At 54.6% G+C, this 19,228-nt stretch overlaps 2 protein-coding genes across 15 annotated transcripts in view; one reads left to right on the top strand and one right to left on the bottom strand.

Annotated features, from left to right (window-relative positions):
- CAPG (capping actin protein, gelsolin like) lies at positions 1–13,926 on the top strand. Of its 9 annotated transcripts, none has more exons than XM_032410558.1 (11): positions 1,628–1,714; positions 2,376–2,460; positions 7,712–7,747; positions 7,922–8,094; positions 8,184–8,338; positions 8,542–8,709; positions 9,882–10,031; positions 10,358–10,450; positions 10,908–11,040; positions 12,875–12,963; positions 13,757–13,926. In XM_032410558.1, the coding sequence occupies exons 3-11, from the start codon at positions 7,725–7,727 to the stop codon at positions 13,820–13,822; spliced, it is 1,050 nt and encodes a 349-aa protein (XP_032266449.1). In that variant the 5' UTR covers positions 1,628–1,714; positions 2,376–2,460; positions 7,712–7,724; the 3' UTR covers positions 13,823–13,926. The 9 variants fall into 9 exon arrangements, with proteins under 9 accessions (XP_032266450.1, XP_032266448.1, XP_032266445.1 ...); XM_032410556.1 differs by having other exon boundaries at positions 1,634–1,850; XM_032410553.1 differs by lacking the exons at positions 1,628–1,714; positions 2,376–2,460 and adding exons at positions 2,482–2,716; positions 3,130–3,250.
- A 99-nt stretch (positions 13,927–14,025) lies between these two features.
- The window catches only part of ELMOD3 (ELMO domain containing 3), a 29,818-nt gene continuing 24,615 nt past the window's right edge, over positions 14,026–19,228 (bottom strand). For 5 of the 6 annotated variants that reach the window (XM_032410565.1, XM_032410566.1, XM_032410561.1 and 2 more), the window contains 3 exons: positions 17,876–17,952; positions 17,421–17,548; positions 14,026–16,901 (listed from right to left, as the gene is read on the bottom strand). In XM_032410565.1, coding sequence (XP_032266456.1) covers positions 16,702–16,901; positions 17,421–17,548; positions 17,876–17,952 — 405 coding nt within the window. In that variant the 3' untranslated portion in view covers positions 14,026–16,701. The remainder of the gene's footprint in view (positions 16,902–17,420; positions 17,549–17,875; positions 17,953–19,228) is intronic. The other variant, XM_032410567.1, reaches the window with a different exon arrangement.

Raw genomic sequence — 19,228 nt, forward strand, 5'->3', positions numbered from 1 at the left:
ATTGGGCACGGTGAGGCTCCAGATTAAACACAGTGAGTAAGTAGTCAAACTATTCAACTCTTTTCACTCTGCCAGGTTATCTGCCCAGTCTCCGGTTCTTGTGGGGGACAAGGCTCTTGCTGGTATTACAACCCAGATTACCCTGTGTTTAAGGCCAGCAGTTTGACCATGGAGACACTCAGATGCCAGCTAGTCTGCATTCTCCAAGGAGAATTTACCATCTTGCTCTGGTCCAGAAATTTTTTATTTTTAAGATTTCATCTATTTATTTGACAGAGAGAGAGATAGTGAGAGCAGGAACACAAGCAGGGGGAGTGGGAGAGGGAGAAGCAGGCTTCCCACCGAACAGGGAGCCCGATGTGGGGCTGGATCGCAGGACCCTGGGATCATGACCTGAGCCGAAGGCAGATGCTTAATGACTGAGCCACCCAGGTGCCCCTGGTCCAGAAATTTTAACACATGGATTGACTTAGTTCTACTGTCCAAATCGCCATCTCCTGGGTGGAGCCTTGACCCTAAAGGCTGAACCTTATCTTTAATTAGCCTGTTGACCAGCCCTGGGCCAGGGCAGGCCTGTGTTCAGAACAGGCAGGCCAGAGTCCTGGGCAGAGGAGCCGCACGTGTGGCCGAGTAACTGGGGGCTCACTTTCTCCTGGAGCACACACAGACTCTGCATCCCTCTGCATGGATTCAGAAAGAAATGAAGCTTCCCTTACACTGCCTCTGCCTCCCATTCTTGTGTGACCTCGCACAGGACCGTGGGCTAGCCACTTGTGCTCTCAGGGCCTCAGCATCCTCCTCTAGAAAGTGTGCAAGCAAGTTGGCCAGACTAGTTCTAGGGTCCTGTGATGTGATGTAGGCAAGATGGCCCCTGGGCTGAGCCAGAACCACTCCTTCTTTTTTTTTTTTTTAAGTAGGCTCTACACCCATGTGGGGCTCAAACTCACAGCCCCAAGATCATGAGTCTCAGGCTCTACCCACTGAGCCAGCCAGGCGCCCTGAACAACTCTTCCTTTTATTGCTGTCCCTCAGAGCACCCAGGGCCAAGACTGTGTGTCAGTAAACATCTAGTGAACGAGGAGATCACCCAGGGTAGACTCCAGAGGCATTTGGAATGCAGGACACAGCAAAGAATGTTTTCCAGACCCCAGACACTCCCTCATTAGTGAGCTTAAAAAAAAAAAAATCAAATGTATGCATTCAGGGCAAGGAAAAAGACAAGTCTGGGGGAGGAGGAAAAAGTCACTGCAGAGGCAGTGACCCCACCCAGGAAATATGACTAACCCAGCTGAGGCTGGGGCTGGCAGACACGGCGGCCCAGTGCTGGTGAGTGTGGTGGCTTTCCTGGGGCTCTCCTCGCAGGTCCCAGACTCAGAGGCGACCCTGGCCAGCAGCCAACTGAGGCCACTATGGGGAGGCCCCAAGCCGGGGTGGACCTCAGCCCCCGGGGGTGCCCGCGAGGAGCCAGGCCGGCGGCATCCACTGCTGGCCGCCGGTGCTCGCCCTCCTCCATCGAGGCCGGCCGGCCTCTCAGCACTGTCCCCCCGAGCGGGAAGGGACCAGGCTCCGCAGGGGCGGGGGCGGGGGCGGAGCCAGGCGGGGCAGGTGGGCGGGGCAGCCCGGGCCGGGACCTGGGGAAGTGAGAGGCTGGGTGCGGCGGGCTGGGAGGAAGAACCTGAAAAGCGGAAGGGCGAGGAAGGAGAGCTGCGGAAAGGTGAAAGTGGCAGGGTGGCTGAGGGAGAGTCGGCCCCGGGGACTTCTGGCCGCCAGGGTCTGGAAACAGACTCACATTTCTGGAAGCCGCTTTGTCCCCCAGCCCGCTGTCCTGGCAACTTTGTGCCAGGCTCCAGGTACATTTATGGTCTGACTGGAGCCCCACGGCTGCCCCGGAGGAGGGCGGGTCGTGCCCAGGGTACTGACGAGGCCCTCCTGGGTCAGGCGTGTCCTGGCTGGCGGGAGAGGTGGTGCGGACCTCCTGACAGATTTGAGGCTGCCCATCCCAAAGACTGGACTGGAGTGATTGTAGACGGGTGGGCTGCAGTGGTTGGGGGAGGGGGCAGAGCATTTGAATTCAAACTAGCACAGCCCATTATTTTGCAGATCCAACGAGACCTCAGCTGAGGGTCTGGTCCTGGGCTTGGGGTAGGGGAAGGGGAGGAGGAGGGAAGGGAGGGTGGAGGAGGTCCCCTAGGCTGTCTTCAAAGGCAGGTTCCTTCCGAAGTCCGGCCAGCCCCGTGTGCATCCTCCCCCACCCCTGGCCCCATGACGGTCTCACTGGATTCCCCAGCCTCTGCTTTCTGCCTCCGGGGCTGCTGCAACCTGTCCCAGCCTGTGAAATCTCTCTCTCTCTCTCTCTCTCTCTCTCTCTCTCTCAGGCTCCAGCTGCTCTAGGAATCGCAGCACCACAAGTCCTGTGTATCCGACGCACCCTCTGAGTGCCTGCAGGGTGCCGGGCACAGGGTGGGGTTTATAGCGGCGGAAAAGTTTTCCCTTCCCTTCTAGGTTCTTTGGCTGGTCTATTAAATCTATATAAGACAGATTAACAGGACAAAAACAGAAAGTTTAATAACGTGTATACCTGCTGTATACTTGGGAGAGACCCAGGAAAACGCCCTGAAATGGTCGAAGCCACCACCTTAAATACCATCTTATGCTAAAGAAAAAAGATGTTGGGGGTCCGTTAGGGGCAGTTACCAGGAAAAGCACGGTGAACAGGGTAAGACTGTTATGCAGATTGAAGTGGCTGCTTTCCCCTCTGATAAGTTGCTATAGTCATCCCCCCTCCCTTCCTGATGCAGTGGGAGACACCCCTACAGAGGGAGATTTCCCTTGTAAGTTACGAAGGGCAACTTCTACTTGGTTTTCAGAATGTCACCTGTGTCTGCTGCTTCTTAAAAATAGCCGGTTTAAAAGAGTCAGCATGCAAAGAGGCTTATTTTGGGGTGGTATATTTTGCTCCCCTTCAGGTTCCAGCTAGGTCCAGAGAGACAAAATACAGTCCCCGCCCAATAGGCCTTTATAGTCCAGTAGGGGAGGGGGGCAGATCCATAACTCAGAGTACTGTGGCAGAGTGGGAAGAAGCAACGGTTTTAATGTAAGAAGTATGTATGGAAGAGGCTGTCTTGGGAGGTGGTGAGTTCCCCATCACCAGAAGTGTTCAAGAGGAGGATGGTGCGGGATGCTATAGAAGGGATTCCTGCACTGTGTGCGAATGGGCATGTGTTGGGAGGCAGATGCAGAGCAGATTTAGGTAAGTATTTAGACTCCTTCTAACGCTGACATCTGTGATTCTGTGACATTCCCCACCTAGGGGAAGTTTGTCTTTGGCCTCACTGGGCGTGATGGCTCCCTCCTTCTCTGCCTCCTCCAGTTAGACCACGAGACATGGGTTGTTCTTTCTCATTTCTGTGCCCCCACCATCACTCTGCCCAGTGCCAAGCTCCCAGTGTAGACTTTGTATGGAATTGCATAGAGCCTGGCGTGGGCTGCTAGAGGAACGCAGGAGTGTCAGGCAAGTCTGTGGCTCTGGCTGAGACATGAAGCTGGCTGGTCATCCTAATAGACCACCTGCAAGTAGAGACTGAGGTATCTGCTCCCGAGTGAGAGGGCCAGGAGCACTCCCAGAAAAGGCTGAGGCTACCAAATGTCCTGGCAGGCTCCTTGGACAGCTGGGGTTTGGTCTGGGCCTGGAGGGTGCATACTGGACTCGAGGGTGGGTGTGCACACGGAGAAAGCTCAAGCTGCTGTGGGCTTGGGCAGAGCGGCTGGAAGGGAGAGGTGTCAGGTAGCCCCTGGAGCAGAAGGCCAAGGGGCAGGGACCTGATGGGACAGCAAGGGTTTCTGCCGTGACCTGAGTTTTACAGTCGCCTGGGACTTCTCACACACGCTATCCAGGCTCCACCCCCAGAACTCTGATTTTAACGGTGCTGGTGTGTGGCCTGGACATTGGGATTTTTTTTGAGTTTGATGATTCTGAAGTACAGGCAGGTGTGAGATGCCATTCTGGACAGTTAACTGGCAGCAGAGAATCCACTGGAACATATGTTCAAAATGCAGATGCACAGGCCCCACTCCACGCCTCTGTGATCAAAATCTCCAGGCCTGGGGCCGGGGCCTCTGCGTTTTATAAGATCCCAAGCTAATTTTAACAGGCAGCCAGGACGATGAAGAAGCAGGTGGCCAAACCCCTTTCATCAAAACCCTGCAGTGGCTCCCAGAGACCTGTAGTCCCGAGAGGGGGCTGCCTGCTTCTGAGTTATGGCCTGAGCTCTCAGATCAGGAACACAGAAGGAGAAACAGTAAAGCTAACAATTGACCCTCTTGTTCACACCATCTCTCCGCTGGCTTGGGCGTAGGGCAGCCGCCTCACCATTTCAGACCTGAGTCACAGGCTGAGTAGCCTGTGGCAGGGGATGTGGGCAAGCGTGTGACCTTCTGTGGAATGGAGGAACATTAAAGTTTCCCTCCCCCAGACTTCCCCCTCACCACCTCCTGCTTTGCGAAAGAGTGGTTCCAAAAAATGCCTTCAGCTCTGTTGTGAGTTAGGAATGGAAAAGAAGTCATGATTCCCGTGGTATTTGACATCCATAACTGCTGCTCCTGTTTTTCCCTCCGTTTTCTGCTCAGACCCAAGACCCTCTGCTCTCCCGCCCATCCCCTAAAGATGGCCCTTCGCCCTTCCTGCTTCCCCAGTCCCCAAGAAGCTCCCCATGGTGCCAGTTTGCCTCTTCACCCTGAAATTCTCCAGGCCCCTACTCTGAGTCACAGAGGCTCACCTTACAAAAATGCTGTTCCCCTGCACAGCGTGAATTGTGTTACAGTGCTTGCTAGTGTGTGGGCTGTGCATTTTAAGCCAAAAAAAAAAAAAAAAAAAAAAAGAAGAAGCTGTGTAGTAATCGGAACATAGGAAAGAGATGGTGAGTGAAGCTGTAGCTACTGCATTTGCTGAATTTTTAAAAAGTATATATATTTTTAAAATACTTGCCTTGACCATTTTCCCCCTGAGTAACTTGTCCAAAAAAGGTTGCTTTCACTGGTGGCCTATAGAATAACATGACGTTTGAGGTGTGGGGGAGGAAAAACTCCCCTGCCCCTCCAGGTCCTTCTTGCTGGACTTAGAATCAAATTGACAGGAGACGGATTAACAGGAGAAAATTAAATTTAATAGCATACATATGGGGAATCCACACAGACATGGAAATTCCAAAGACAGTGAAGCAACAAGACTCTTAATAGGAGCTAAGGAGAGGGGTAGGGTCTGAGGATACAAAGGGGAGAAAGACCATCAGCAGGAAGGTGAGAGGAGATGCTTGGAAAACAAAGGTCGCCCCATTATACAGGTAAGTTTCTTAGGTAAAGAGGAATCTGTTAAGAGCTCTCTTCCTAGTATAAGTAGGCAGTTAAAGGGGAGGTAAACCACTTTTACTGAATCAGTTGGGTTTTGATTGCTTTTAAGTCAAAATAATGTTCATGCCAAAATGGCCTATCTTGGGGTGCCTGCGGTTGTCCCCTACAGAGGCATTTGAAGAGAGCTGGTCATACGCAAGTGATTGTTGATGCCTGGGAATCGAGAGTTTAGAATTAGGGAAGGCACTAAGTGTAATGTTAGCTTTAGGGATTTTGTGTTTCTGTGTTTGTTTTTGGTAGGTGCCTTTTATTAGTTTGAGGAAGTTCCCTTCTATTGCTAGTTTGCCGAAAGTATTTTTTTAGTCAGGAACGGATGTAGAATTTTAGTAAATGCTTTTTCTGCATCTATTGAGATGGTTATATATGTATATACACACATATATTGTCAATGCAATACATATAGTTGATGCAAAATGAACAAACCTTTTAGAATCTCTAAAAGAAAGAAAGAGAGTTTTATTTGAGCCCAAGTTAGGACAGTTGCCCGGGAAACATGCTCTTCACAGGGAAGAATGTTCTCCAGAGAATGGACAGTTTTTACAGGGTTATATACTTTTCTACATCTTGCAAAAGCTCCAGAGATTATAGATTAGCATATAGGTAGGAACCATGAGTTTCAACGTCAAGGAATGCAGGAAGTAGGAGCATTGGTCAATATCTTAAGAACAAGATGGTTTCCTTCAGGCTATTCATTTACAAGGCACGCGTACAATGTATATTTGGTGCGACATAAATCAGGATTTTGGTTTAAACAAAGTTTATGTACAGTCATGCTGACTTAGAAAGAAATAAGGTGGATTACATTGATTGATTTTCAGATGTTAAACTAACTTTGCATTCTTGGGTTAAATGCCATTTAGTGTTTTATCCTTTTTATATATTGAATTCCATAAGCTAAAATTTTGATAATTTTTTTGTGTCTATGTTCATGAGGGATGTTGGCCTAATTTTTAAAAAGATTTTATTTATTTATTTGTTTGTTTATTTATGAGAATAAGAGAGAGTGAGCATGGTGGGGAGGGGCAAAGGGAGAGGGAGAGAGAGAATCCCAAGCAGACTCCTGACCTGAGCCAAAATCAGGAGTCAGACATTCAACTGACTGAGCCACCCAGGTGCACCCTAATTTTCTTTTCTATAATGTATTTATCTGGTTTGTTATATCAGGATAATGCTGGTGACATAGAATGAATTGGGAACTGTTCTCTTCTATTTTCTGGAAAAGTTTGCATAGAATTGGTACTATGTCTTCCTTAAATTTTTGGTAGAATGTACCATGACTTGGGGGTCACCTGGGTGGCTTAGTCAGTTGAGCGTCCAACTCTTGATTTCAGTTCTGGTTGTGATCTCAGGGTCCTGGGATTGAGCCCCAAGTGGGGCTCCCTGGTCAGTAAGGAGCCGTTTCTCCCTTTCCCTCTGCACCACCCCACTCATGCTCTCTCTTTCTCAATAAATAAATAATCTAAGAAAATAAAATTTAAAAAGAATGTACCATGACTTGGAGTTGGAGGGGGAGTTAAGTACAAATTCAGTTTCTTTAATAGATATTGGAACTATTCAGGTAATCTATTTTTTCTTGAGTGAACTTTCATTATTTGTATCCTTCAAGGAATTTGCCCATTTGTTGAATATATTGGCATAAGTTTTTGTAATATTGTCTTTATCCTTTTAGTATTTGTAGAATCTGTAGTGAATCATCTCTCTTATTTCTGAATTGGAAATTTGTCTTTTCTTTTTCCTAATCAGTTTGTCTAAAGGTTCATCAGTTTTATTGATTTTTTTTTTCAAAAACCAGCTTCATTGATTTTCTCTCCATATATATATTTTTCTTTCTATTAATTTCTGCTCTTATTTTTATTATTTCTTTTCTTCTGATTATTTTGAGCTTAATTTGCTTTTCCTTCTCTGGTGTTTTTATGGTGGAAACTTAAGTTATTGATTTTTGACTTTTCTAATATGCTTAAAGAGCTATGTGTCAGTCAGCCTCGTGTAAGGCCCAGAGTTAGGGGTCTGGAAGCAGAAGAGAGGTATGGCTGAGAAGTCACAGCAAGAGAAAGGCATTGGCCCAGGAGTCAGAAACCTAGTTTTCACTAGCCACTCACAAGCTTTGTGGCTTTGGACTTAGATTTTCTGAGCCTCAGTTTCTTTGCCTGCATAATGGAGCTAGGGTAATCTCCTCTTGGGCTCTTGGAGATGAAGTAGTTAATGAATATGATAGCATTTGACACCTGGAAGGGCCTCCCCAGACCAGTGTGGAGGGTGGTTGTTATAACATCTGTAATCATAATGGCTTCTTCTGTCTTTCCAGAACTGGAAACAGCATGTACACACGCCTCCCCCAGAGGTAGGCTGTGTGCCCCATTCCCTTTCATCCCTCCCCTTCTTCACCCCCAAGGGCTGCCCTCCTCACAGCTTCCCACACCACAGTCCCCCGCCCATCCCGGTCCTCCCAGGTGTCTGCTTGGGTCCACTCCTCGTGGGCCCTGGCCCCCACTGCCACCCCTCTTCCCTCCTGCAGTGGCTCCCCGTTCCCAGCCTCGGTGCAGGATCCCGGCCTGCATGTTTGGCGGGTGGAGAAACTGAAGCCAGTGCCCGTAGCACGTGAGAACCAGGGCGTCTTCTTCTCGGGGGACTCCTACCTAGTGCTGCACAATGGTCCGGAGGAGCTCTCCCACCTGCACCTGTGGATAGGTAAGGGGGCTGGGGCACCAGCTGGGGGTGTGGAGCTGGGGCTGGCATGGGTCTCACGGGCCTTGCCCTGCCCCTCCCCGCCACCGCAGGCCAGCAGTCCTCCCGGGATGAGCAGGGGGCCTGTGCTATGCTGGCCGTGCATCTCAACACCCTGCTTGGGGAGCGGCCCGTGCAGCACCGAGAGGTGCAGGGCAATGAGTCCGACCTCTTCATGAGCTACTTCCCACGTGGCCTCAAGTACCAGGTCAGAGCCCACCTCCCAGCGCCCTTACCCCGTGGCTTCTCTCGGAGCCACTCCTCCTTCCAGCCAGTTCGCACCCTGCAGAAGGCCCAGGCGCCCTCAGGCCTGGGTCTTCCCCACCTTTCTGCCCAGCCCCCGCGGGCACAGGGTACGGAGGGCCGCGGGCCTCCTGTCAGCCCACTAAGGTTGGCCGGTCTGGGCCGCAGGAAGGCGGAGTGGAGTCAGCATTTCACAAGACCTCCCCAGGGGCCGCTCCAGCTGCCATCAAGAAACTGTACCAGGTGAAGGGGAAGAAGAACATCCGGGCCACTGAGCGGGCACTGAGCTGGGACAGCTTCAACACCGGGGACTGCTTCATCCTGGACCTGGGCCAGGTGAGCAGGCAGGGCGGGGCTGAGCACTGCGTGGGCACCCGGCTTTTAAGAGGCCAGGGAGCAGGCGGGAAGCCGCGCCAGCCTTTAGGAAAACATCTTACGTTCAAAAAGACAGCAACCTCCTTCTGCCGTCCAGCCACTGTCTCTAACACGGCAGCCTACTCTCTCCTTCCCTTGGAGCCTTAGTAGCTCTGAGTTCGCGGCCAGCCAGACCTCTCGTTCGTTTGTCCGCTCAGCCATTCACTCAGTGAGTCTCTCGTGCCTACTCTGAGCCAGCTCGGGGACCACAAATGGCTTGCCCCGGGGAGGCAGCTAACACAGGCCTGTCACCTGCGCGATGCTCCGTAGGATGTGATAGGGGCCTGTGCTGAGGGGCCCTGGGGCCGGCAGGGCTCCCCCTAGCGGGCGCTGGCGCCACTGCCCCGGGCAGGTGCCCCCTGACTAGACCTTCACGGAGGGGGACAAGCCTTTCCGGGTGAAGGCACAGGGGGGCTGAGGCTGAGGCACTGGGAGGCGGACAGGTGCACACAGGCATGCGGACAGCACGGAGGGGACTAGCTTGACGGGGACGCTGGGTGGGGACGGGAGCAGTGGGAGCAAAAACTGTTGCGGGGCCTGAGAGCCAGGTCCCGAGACTGTTGGAGGGTCTGGACGGCGCCTTGTGCGGAAGGCTCGAGGCGGGAGGCAGCCCGGGGCAGAGGAAGGGGGCCGACCGGCGCAGCGCGGCGCAGGCAGCCGTGTGAGGTGCGGGCCTCACGGATGCCGTTCTCCCCTCCGCTCACTCGTACATTCATTCATTCAGTGCTTGCTATGTGTCTAAATACGTGCCAGTCTCTGTTGAAGTACTGGGCACGGGGCTGTGAACAAAGCAGAGCAACACAAAACAAAATGCTCAGGCCCTAATGAAGCTTGCTTTCCAGTCGGGAGAGAGAGATTACAGACAAGATAAAAGACCTTCACGTACGTGCGGGTGAGCCTTGTGGAGAGAAAGCGGGAGGGACACGGGGCTGGCCAGGGAAACACTCCTGCCGAGTGTCGTGTTGTCTTAGATGGTCTGGCCTCCGGGGGCCGTTCTTCAGGCCCCTTCCCCCAACACACACACACACACACACACACACACACACACTCAACAGGCATAATGCAGGCAGCTGAGCCTCCCCACTTCCCTCCAGAACATCTTCGTCTGGTGTGGTGGAAAGTCCAACATCCTGGAGCGCAACAAGGCCCAGGACCTGGCCCTGGCCATCCGGGACAGTGAGCGGCAGGGCAAGGCCCAGGTGGAGATTGTCACGGATGGGGAAGAGCCCGCCGAGATGATCCAGGTTGGGGGACGTTGGGGTGGGCAGCCGGGAGGAGCTGGGGGCTTGAGGGGGGTGTGGGTGGGTGGTCTGGGGTACTGCTTAGGGCTGTGGCTAGCTCACAGGGTGCCCTCGTGTGATTCAGAGTAAAGTGCCCCTCTGGGTGGTTGGACCAGTGGCCTGGCAGGTGGACTGGGCTGGACCCAGCCCTCACTCGCCTCTGCTGGGTGCCCTTGTGCAAGACACGGTTTGCCTCCCCAGACGTGGTAGCCTTGGGCATGATGGGCTGGGAAGGTCTGGGGCAGGTGCCCAGGAATCCCTGGAAACCTGGCCCGCCCTGGCCCCTCCAGGTCCTGGGCCCCAAGCCAGCTCTGAAGGAGGGCAACCCCGAGGAAGACCTCACAGCTGACCGGACAAACGCCCAGGCCGCGGCTCTGTATAAGGTGGGCACTCTGGGCCTGCCCTGGGCTGGGGCAGGGCGTGCTGACGGGAGAGGAGGAAGCCCGGGGGAGGTTGGGTTGGGCAGCAGGGTGGTTTATCCAGGGTTCGAGCGAGGTGAGGTTGGGAAATGGATAGATGTCCGGCCCTCCTGAGGAGATAAAGACCACTTCACTTCCGGCCCGTTCTTGGAGAAGGAGGTGTGAAGCCAGTGCTGAGCTTGACTTTTTTGGATTCTTTGCATTCATTTGTAATTTGGAATACACTTAATTTCCAAATGGATGCAAGGTCTCGGCGCTGCAGTGATTGAGGGTGACGTGAGGGGAGGGGTGCCCAGTCTCCTCTCTGCTCCTTGGGCAGGGGCCGTGAGTGGGGACCATGGGGGCTGTGGTCTAGGGGCGGAGGTTGGGGCTGTGTGCTGGGGGCAGGGCATGGGATCTGGCACTGCGCATCGTCCCCCAGGTCTCCGATGCCACCGGACAGATGAACCTGACCAGGGTGGCCGACTCCAGTCCCTTTGCCCTCGAGCTGCTGCTGTCGGATGACTGCTTCGTGCTGGACAACGGGCTCTGTGGCAAGATCTACATCTGGAAGGGTACAGTGGCTTCTCCATTCTAGCCTGAGGCCCCTGCAGCTGCTCCCCCGGAAGGGCTCAGCCTGCCTGCTTTCAAAAACAGCCTCAGGGAGCCACTGAGCCTTTTCTCTTTGCTGCTCCCCCCACTAAATTCCAGGCAAAGTTTCTGAAACATCAGCAAGCCTTAGAATCCCCGGAGGGCCTGTTAGGACAGATGGCTGGGCGCCCCGCACCCCCCAAACACCACCAAAGAATTCGCATATCCAGCTGGGTCCCAGGCCTTGCTGGCGGTCGAGGATCCCATTTTGAGGACTGCTGTCCTACAGCACCCGTAAGCCCTCGGGGCTGCTGGGACCCCAGTCTTGCCATTCTGCCTTGGGGTGTGACGGAGAGATTTTAAATTAAATCTCACTTTGTGCCCTGGGTAATGAACTAGTAGAACTCATTTTTCCAAGAAATTGTATTGGCTGGAGATAGAAACACTGTTGTGTATAAGCCTGTTCGCTTGGTCTAACTCTGAAAATGGTGAAACAAAGCTCTGAGTCTCTGACCGACCCTGGGAACCTCTTTACTTCTCCATGCTTGTCTTTTCTCGAGCATGTCTTACCTCCCTGACCAGATTATAACCTTCCTGAAAGCAGGAACCATATCATCTCTGGTGTCGTGACGAAATAGCACTTGCTCAGTAAATATTTGTGGGGGCAACCAAAGCCAAGAGAAACCCGCAGCCCTAGCTTGGTGAGGAAGATGCGGAAGGATTAGGCGTTCCCAGGGTAGCTGCTCCTGGCCAGTAGTACTCTGGGCTCAGGGAAGGCCCAGAGCAGCAAGGAGCATGGCAGCTTTCTATGAGCTGGGGTGGGGGTGGTTGGAGATGGGGCCCTGGGGCTCCCCTTGCCCTCCTGCCACAGGGTACCTTTCCCATGGAACCGGTTCCGAGCTTGAGGGGTTCCCAGATGCCCACGGGAGGGAATTTAACCCCAAGCAAAGAACTGAACCATTTTGGAAAGAGAAACCAGAGGAAAAAAAAAACAACAACAAGAAAATTGGGAGCCAGGAAGAGAAGTATCTTGCCTTAAACTGGAGCACATCTTGCAGTAGAGGGACGGCCCACAGGAGGGAATGGATAACTGTATGGTCTTCCTTTTTATAAGCTCTTAGGTGGCAGGCCTAATGGCTGTCTGGCATTATGGGAGTGAGATTATAATAAATCACACCCTTTTGTCCTATTTCGTTTTACACAAAAGGCCTGATACTTGTTGATACTTGTCAGCAGTACGGTTGACAGACTCCCCTGGTGAGGTGTCCCGGGGTGGGGCTCTTGATTTAGAGTCTCAGGCCACTGGGAACACTAATCCTGAATATCCGTGGGGCCCTGGTCCGAGCAGGAGGTTTTGATTAGAGCAGGCAGAAAGAACAGTTTTCATCCCACGGAGCTGCCGGGGTGGAAGTCTCCAGGGGCTGACTTCACACCTCCAAAGACTCCTCAGCATCTTAGCACCTCCTGGTCTGTTTATTTTAAAAGTTGCCGGCTATTCTATGGACCCCTCCCTTAAGTTTCCTTGAGAAAATGGGATGTGGGCTAGAGAGGGTCCCTACTCTTTTTAAAAAAAAAATCCCCTTCTGGGGCGCCTGGGTGGCTCAGTCGTTAAGCGTCTGCCTTCGGCTCAGGTCATGATCCCAGCGTCCTGGGATCGAGCCCCGCATCGGGCTCCCTGCTCTGCGGGAAGCCTGCTTCTCCCTCTCCCATTCCCCTGCTTGTGTTCCCTCTCTCGCTGTGTCTCTCTCTGTCAAATAAATAAATAAAATCTTTAAAAACAAACAAACAAATAAATAAATCTGCTTCCAACTAATCCAGGGCGAAAAGCTAACGAGAAGGAGCGGCAGGCGGCTCTCCAAGTGGCCGAGGACTTCATCTCCCGCATGCGATACGCCCCCAACACTCAGGTGAGGAGAGGCCTGGGTGCCCCACCCCTCCTCCTGGGGCTCCTCCTGCGGCCTCTTGCCCCTGCAGACCCGACAAGAAGGGCAGCAAATCCCCGGGCACAGTCAGGAACGGTCAGGCCTCGCTACCGGCCCCCTCCAGTGCGAAAGCCCTTTTTAGTCCTTCAACATTTAAAAGTACATGGTGTTTTCTTTTCCTTCTTTAAAGATTTATTTGAGAGAGAGAGAGCGCTTGCGCATGAGCACGAGATGGGGGAGGGGCGGAGGGAGCGAGAAGGAGAGAAGCAGACTCTGCTCAGCGCGGGGCTCAGTCTCACGACCCTGAGATCATGACCTGAGCCGAAACCAGGAGTCAGATGCTCGACTGACTGAGCCACCCAGGCGCCCCAAAAGTACGCGGTGTTTCCTGAGAGGATGTTGGGCAGCACTCGCGTGGCAGCCCAGAGCCTGGTGTGGGCAGCTTGTGTGCCTGCTCTGGGCCCTTGTCCCGGCTCGTCCTGCCCCCGTTGCTCCAGCACGGCGACTCCACGAGTCATTCCGAGGGGAGCTGATAAGGCTCATCGATGACTGGTGCGTCTCTCGAACTGTGCACCCCAGTGCTTGAAGCAATCTGTTTTCTCAGTCCGTGTCCCATCTCTTGGCTTATTTCTTGGCCAGGGGCATACCTGGCCGGGACGGCCATGTGGACTCGGGCCCGGTGCCCGGCACCCTCCTCCGTGGCTCCGCTCCGGCCTTGCGTGGTGGAGGCAGAGGTGGGAACCTCGTGGGCTAGACTTCTCCCCCATTCTCCCTGCAGGTGGAGATTCTGCCCCAGGGCCGGGAGAGCCCCATCTTCAAGCAATTCTTCAAGGACTGGAAATGAGGGGGGACGCCCCCTGCCTCCTGCCCGCTTTCTCCTCCTCTGGCTGCCTGGCCCCTGCGGAGGTGGCCCCGAGGCTGTTCAATAAAGGAGACAAGTGCTTTCCCCGCTCTCTGCCCTCACCGCCTGCCCTGAGCTACTCCTCACTCCCCCGCTAGTCACCGGGCCTTATCCACGGGCTGGGGCAGAGGAGGGCCCGGTGGCCACCCGCTGCCCAGCTCAGGGACTGGAGCGGACTTGGCACCATCGAGGCAGTGGGGCCCGGAGCTCCCCGAGGGCTGGCGGGGACTGCTGGGAACCCGGTGGGGAGGAGGCACAGCACCGGGCCCGGCTTTGCTTGCAGCCACGGTTCAGTTCAGTCACACCCCCCGCTGGGACGAGGTTAGGACGGCAGGCTCGGGACGCCGTTCTGCTTGAGCCAGGATCTCAGCTGCCCTGAGAAACCACTGTGAGGCGGCTCCCAAACGACACGCTTGCCAAGAGGACAACTTCTTGCCGCTGCGAGCAAGTCTGGCTTGTCACCGCATGGGCGCATCACATCACGTTAGGCTGATGAGCGCGGGGCCACTGTAGGGCTGGGGAAAGCCCCAGACGAGTGTGGAGAGTCATGGAGTCTGGATTGGAGGATAACCTGCCTCTGTGTCCTCCTGGGCAAGTTGCTCTTCCTTGTCTAGGCCTTAGTTCATTCTCCCGTATCATGGGGCGGTGGCTGGAATATCAGGCTAGAGAGCCAAATAGGAGAACGGAGTAACTCAGAGTGCTCCCACCCGGGAGGGCACGATCCGGGGGCAGGAGCAAGGCTGGTAAGTCTGGACTGGAGTTCAGGAGGCCAGGCTGAGCTGCTGCAGCTGTCCTGACCCACTCCCACCCCTGGGCCCCAAGGGCAATGTGGCTTCTGAGCTCTACCAGCTGGATTCTTCCATCCCCAACATACTCTAACCAAGTTCATCCTGATTTTGTGCACAACAGCACAGGAAAGTCAGCTCTGTGTAGCCCCCCGACTTCTCTCTGAGGAGCTGTGCGGTGGTCCACCCGACAGCCTCCACAGACAGCATGTGCCAGGGATGATTTGCAAAGGAGAGCGAAGAAGGGGGCACCAGATCCTGACTTTCTAGGGTTGTGAAGTATTTTACATCTCCCATGGAAGGCCTAGATAGGCCCTTCCTAAATAAAATGCACAGGTTAAGATTCTTGCATCTACTTTCAAAGGGTTTCGGCCCCCCTCCCCCTTCCCCAAGAGAACCACAACTTAATCCCTGGACAACGTTGTTGCTAATGTCCCAAGGTCTGAAGCTGAGCACTCTGGGGCCATTACACAGGGAGTGACTTGGTTAGAAAGGGCTCTTGCAGAGGCCACTGGCCTCCCCTCCAGCTAGAAGCCCACATGGACTGGTTCCCGGCCAGCGTGCAGGCTGGGCATTCACGGTCGGGTCTGCGGAGTTAGCCTGGTCTGAGAGCAAGCGGAAGGAATCTGCAGGGGAGGAGCTACGGAACGGACACTCTGAAGTGGAGGCTGAGCCACAGCCTTTCTGCGTCCCAGCCTCACCAAGCCCAGGAAGCTGTTGGCCACCCTGAAGGCCCACTAAGCACCCAGGCTGGAGGAAGTAAAGTGGACAAAGGATGAGTTCAGGTTGGGCCAAGATGGCGCAGGCAAACTGCCATCCGTTACCGCCCTGCCCCTGAGGCATCCTGCTAACAGCAGTGGGGAGTCCTCTGCCATACCAGGGTGGCTATGTGTCGTCCCGCCTCTGCAATGCACGGCAGCTCTGGTGGGTTAGAATTGGAGAAGCGTGCAGGGGCGAGGCCGTGGTCTTCATGGGTCTACTTGACGGAGTACAGAGGACAGGAGAGCGGTGTAGTGGGGTCTCCCCAGCTCAGGATCCCCTGGCCCGGAGGAATGGAGCAACAGAGCTACTAGCTTCCCCAGAAGCCAATGTAGGAAAAAACATGAGGGGGCCTCACAGCAATCTTAACCAGAGCCAGGGCCGCCCTGCCCCCTGGCTAGAGTGCACAAGGAGTCTTGGCCTCTAAGTGCAGGATGGACACCATATACACTCGGTGGGAGCCTGGCCAGGGCAAAGCAATCTTCTCTCCTGGAGCCCCTGGCTCTCACCAGGCCCTGGAACAACAGGGCCACAGGAAGGGGCAAGGCTTGTCTTGGAGGAAAACCACTGGGGCCCTTGACCTGGAACAATTCTTTTATTCAAAAACTGCTGGTGTGTGAATTTCCTCCTTCCTTCAACCAGGCCAGAAAGCCATCCCTGATGGGAACTACACACTTCCACGGGGTGGGGAGTGTGAGCAAGGGGGTGCCCAGCTGGTGGGCAGTTGGGATGGGCAGCAATGGAGACACCTACCGGACAGCCGGTTCTGTGTCATCAACAGCGGGGCTGAGGGATGGGGAGAGGATGGAGAGAAGGCCTCTCACCCTGGTTCATGCTGCCCCCTGCTGGCTGCTGCCACGGCTACCTTCTCCCTTCAAATTCTAGCTCCAGGGTCCCTGTCCTGTGGACACCCACGGCCTGAGAGCCCAGCTGCCCAGCGAGCCAGAATCTGGCACCTCGGCGTGGGAATATCTCTCAGCGTGGGCATACGGGGAACATCCAGGCAGGGCCTTCCCACCTCATGATCCATCCACTCGTTGAGATTACCTGGAAACCAACTCTCAACTAGCTCAACTCCAATTCTGGCAAATTCTTGCCCTGGAGGCGGGTCTGTGGGGAGCGGGGTGGGTCTAACTATCCCTAATGTCTCACATGGGTGAGGGTCCTTGGCTTCCCTGACCAGGCCCAGCCCGGGTACGCCTGGCATAATGCGCCATGCACCCTCCCAATGCCGCTGTGGCCCATCTTTTAAGTCTCTCTCTGTCAGCCTTGGGCTGGTCAGATCAGCCACATGCCTTCGGATGAATGTGGCGGCAGGTCACACACGCCTGTGAAGGTGAGATCCTTGGAGTGAGGGGCTTGTGGCCCAAAGCACTTCTGTGCTCCCAACAAGGCCTGTCCCTTTGACACTCCAGCCAGGTAGATTTCCAGGGTCTTGAGCAGCCGCCTGGGGCTCTTCTTGGCCAACACCTCCAAGTCTGGAACAGAGGATTGGAGAACAAAAGGCTTGACGGGGCTCTGGACTGCACACCAGTCCGGGCCCAGCAGCCGTAGGCAGTACCTCCATCCCAGACCCTGTGGAGTGGAGGGTGAAGGAGTCTTCTAAGGTGGAGAGCTCACCAGAGAGGGAGGATGATGGACCAGATAAAGCCACAGCAACCACACCTTCTACCTTGACCAGGACAGTCTCAACTTTGAATGGCCAGTCCAACTGTTGGACCCAACTTTTGATTCAGAAAATATGACCACCCTCGGTCTGAGGCCAGAAGGGAGGAGGGGGGTGCAGAGAAAGGGGAGCTAGCAGGCCCCAGAGGGTGGTGGGCTGATGGAGACTTTGAGAAGGTGGAGCTTGAGAAAGTAGGGGGGGAGGGCAGTTAGGGGGAAGGGAACTGTAGCCCAAACCAGTCTAGCAACCACACTGGGGTCCCTGAACCTGGGCAGGTGGGGAGTGGGGACACGCTAGGGAGTTCATGTCTCTCCAAGAAGAAAGAGCACACCTTTGAGGACAAAGCCAGAGTCAGCAATGGTCTTCTGCTGCGTCCTCCAGACATGTGCAAGGTGGAGGAAGGTGGCGGCATAGAAACTGTTCACCACTGGGATCACCTTTCGCTGCCGGTTACACTCCCTATGGCACAAGGGGGGCGGTGTGCTCAGCAGTGGACCACGGACCACAGCTGACAGCTGGGTGCCTCTGCCAGCCCGACTCCCCCAGGGAGCCATTCCGCAGGCAGCCTTCTCCTCCAGGGCAGGGTTGGGAGACTGGTTGGGGGGGGGGGGCGCTCTGTCCTGGCTCCCTGGGGAGCCGCAGGTCTCCAGAACGAGCTGGGAGAATGCGGCGGGAGCGGGAGGGAATCAGGCTCTGTTGCGTCCTTCTGGTCAGCCAGCCAGCAGCCCGGGTGGGATGGGGGGGGCTGGCCCGCAGTGCAGGGACTCACCTGGAGAGGGGACTCACCTGGAGAGGCACTCCTCCCTTAATGCCTGGATTGCGATGCGGGTGATATTCACGGACATCAAACAGAAGGGGAATTGCTGGAATGGAGCAGGCAAGGAGGGTCAGTGGCAGCCCCGGCTCTTGGCTTCTGGGCCCACCATCCACAACCCAGCAAGGCCCCCTGGCAGCAGTGACAACCACGGCCGGGAGGCGGCAGCTGACATTGCTGATGTTCACACTTGATTTTCCCAATAATCCTCCCATTTCCCAGATGAGGAAGCTGGGACTCAGTGACCCGAAATGAGCTTCCCGAGGAGCTGGAACCAGGATTCCAACTGAGGATAATTCTCACGCAGGCTGGCGGGCATAACCCCTGTGCAAGCTCTCCAGCCTCTTCACCATCCCGACCCATGGGCTGTCCTTGGCCTTCATTCACCAGACCCACTGTGGTGCTGCCCAAGGACCACACCACCCCCTGGGGTCAGGTTGAACACAGGCGGGGTGAGGCTCGGTTATCTAGCCGTACAGGTGCCTACAATCTCTTCTCCCCTTTCCTAGGCATCTTATTTGACTGCTCATAAGCACTTCATTCAAAAGTAGAGACGGCACAGGCACAAAGTAGGTAGAAAACCTGCCTTGCTGGCACACCCCATTTGTCAATAACGGAGGCCTGAGAACTAGCTGTGCGGGTCAAAGAGGGGGCAGCATGGGGTTCACCGGGGCTGCTTCCCCAGGAGGGGCCTCAGAATCCGCTGTGGGGTCTACTTTAATGCTTTATTTTTGGAGGGGCAAGCTCCTTTCTTTTCTTTTCTTTTCTCTTTTTTTTTTAAGTAGGCTCCATGCCCAGTGTGGAGCCCAAAGCGGGGCTTGAACTCATGACCCTGAGATCAAGACCTGAGCTGAGACCAAGAGTCGGACACTAAACCCACCAAGCCACCCAGGCGCCCCATCCTTCCTATTCTTTAATAACAAAACCTAAGAAAATGAAAAGGGGCTTTTCCCAGGGCATTTCCATATATTACATGTTAGTTTCCACTGCTGCACATACCCAAGGACACCCACTGAGAGGGACCCACAGATCAGTGCACTCATTAGTTTAGCAAGAGCCAAAGTCTATCCCATCTACTTCCCCTGAGAAGAAAAGCCATTACATTATGATGCATAACTGTGCTGTCCAGTATGACAGCAAGTAGCCACAGAGAACCATTTAAGTTTAAATTAATTAAAAATTAAACAACTTTGGGGCACCTGGGTGGCTCAGTCGGTGAACTGTCTGCCTTTGGCTCAGGTCATGATCTCAGGGTCCTGGGATCGAGCCCCGTGTCAGGCTCCCTGTTCAGTGGGGAGTCTGCTTCTCCCGCTCCCTCCGCCCCC

This window comes from Phoca vitulina, unplaced genomic scaffold (genome assembly GCF_004348235.1).
Source record: "Phoca vitulina isolate PV1807 unplaced genomic scaffold, GSC_HSeal_1.0 scaffold12, whole genome shotgun sequence".
In the NCBI taxonomy this organism is placed as follows: domain Eukaryota; kingdom Metazoa; phylum Chordata; class Mammalia; order Carnivora; family Phocidae; genus Phoca; species Phoca vitulina.

Bases quoted from the DNA above. Each gene is read 5' to 3' on its own strand.
- CAPG (XM_032410550.1), top strand. From the start codon at position 3,108: ATGGAAGAGGCTGTCTTGGGAGGTGGTGAGTTCCCCATCACCAGAAGT. The intron at 7,748-7,921 runs GTAGGCTGTGTG...TCCCTCCTGCAG, and splicing joins TACACACGCCTCCCCCAGAG to TGGCTCCCCGTTCCCAGCCT. The intron at 8,710-9,881 runs GTGAGCAGGCAG...ACTTCCCTCCAG, and splicing joins TCATCCTGGACCTGGGCCAG to AACATCTTCGTCTGGTGTGG.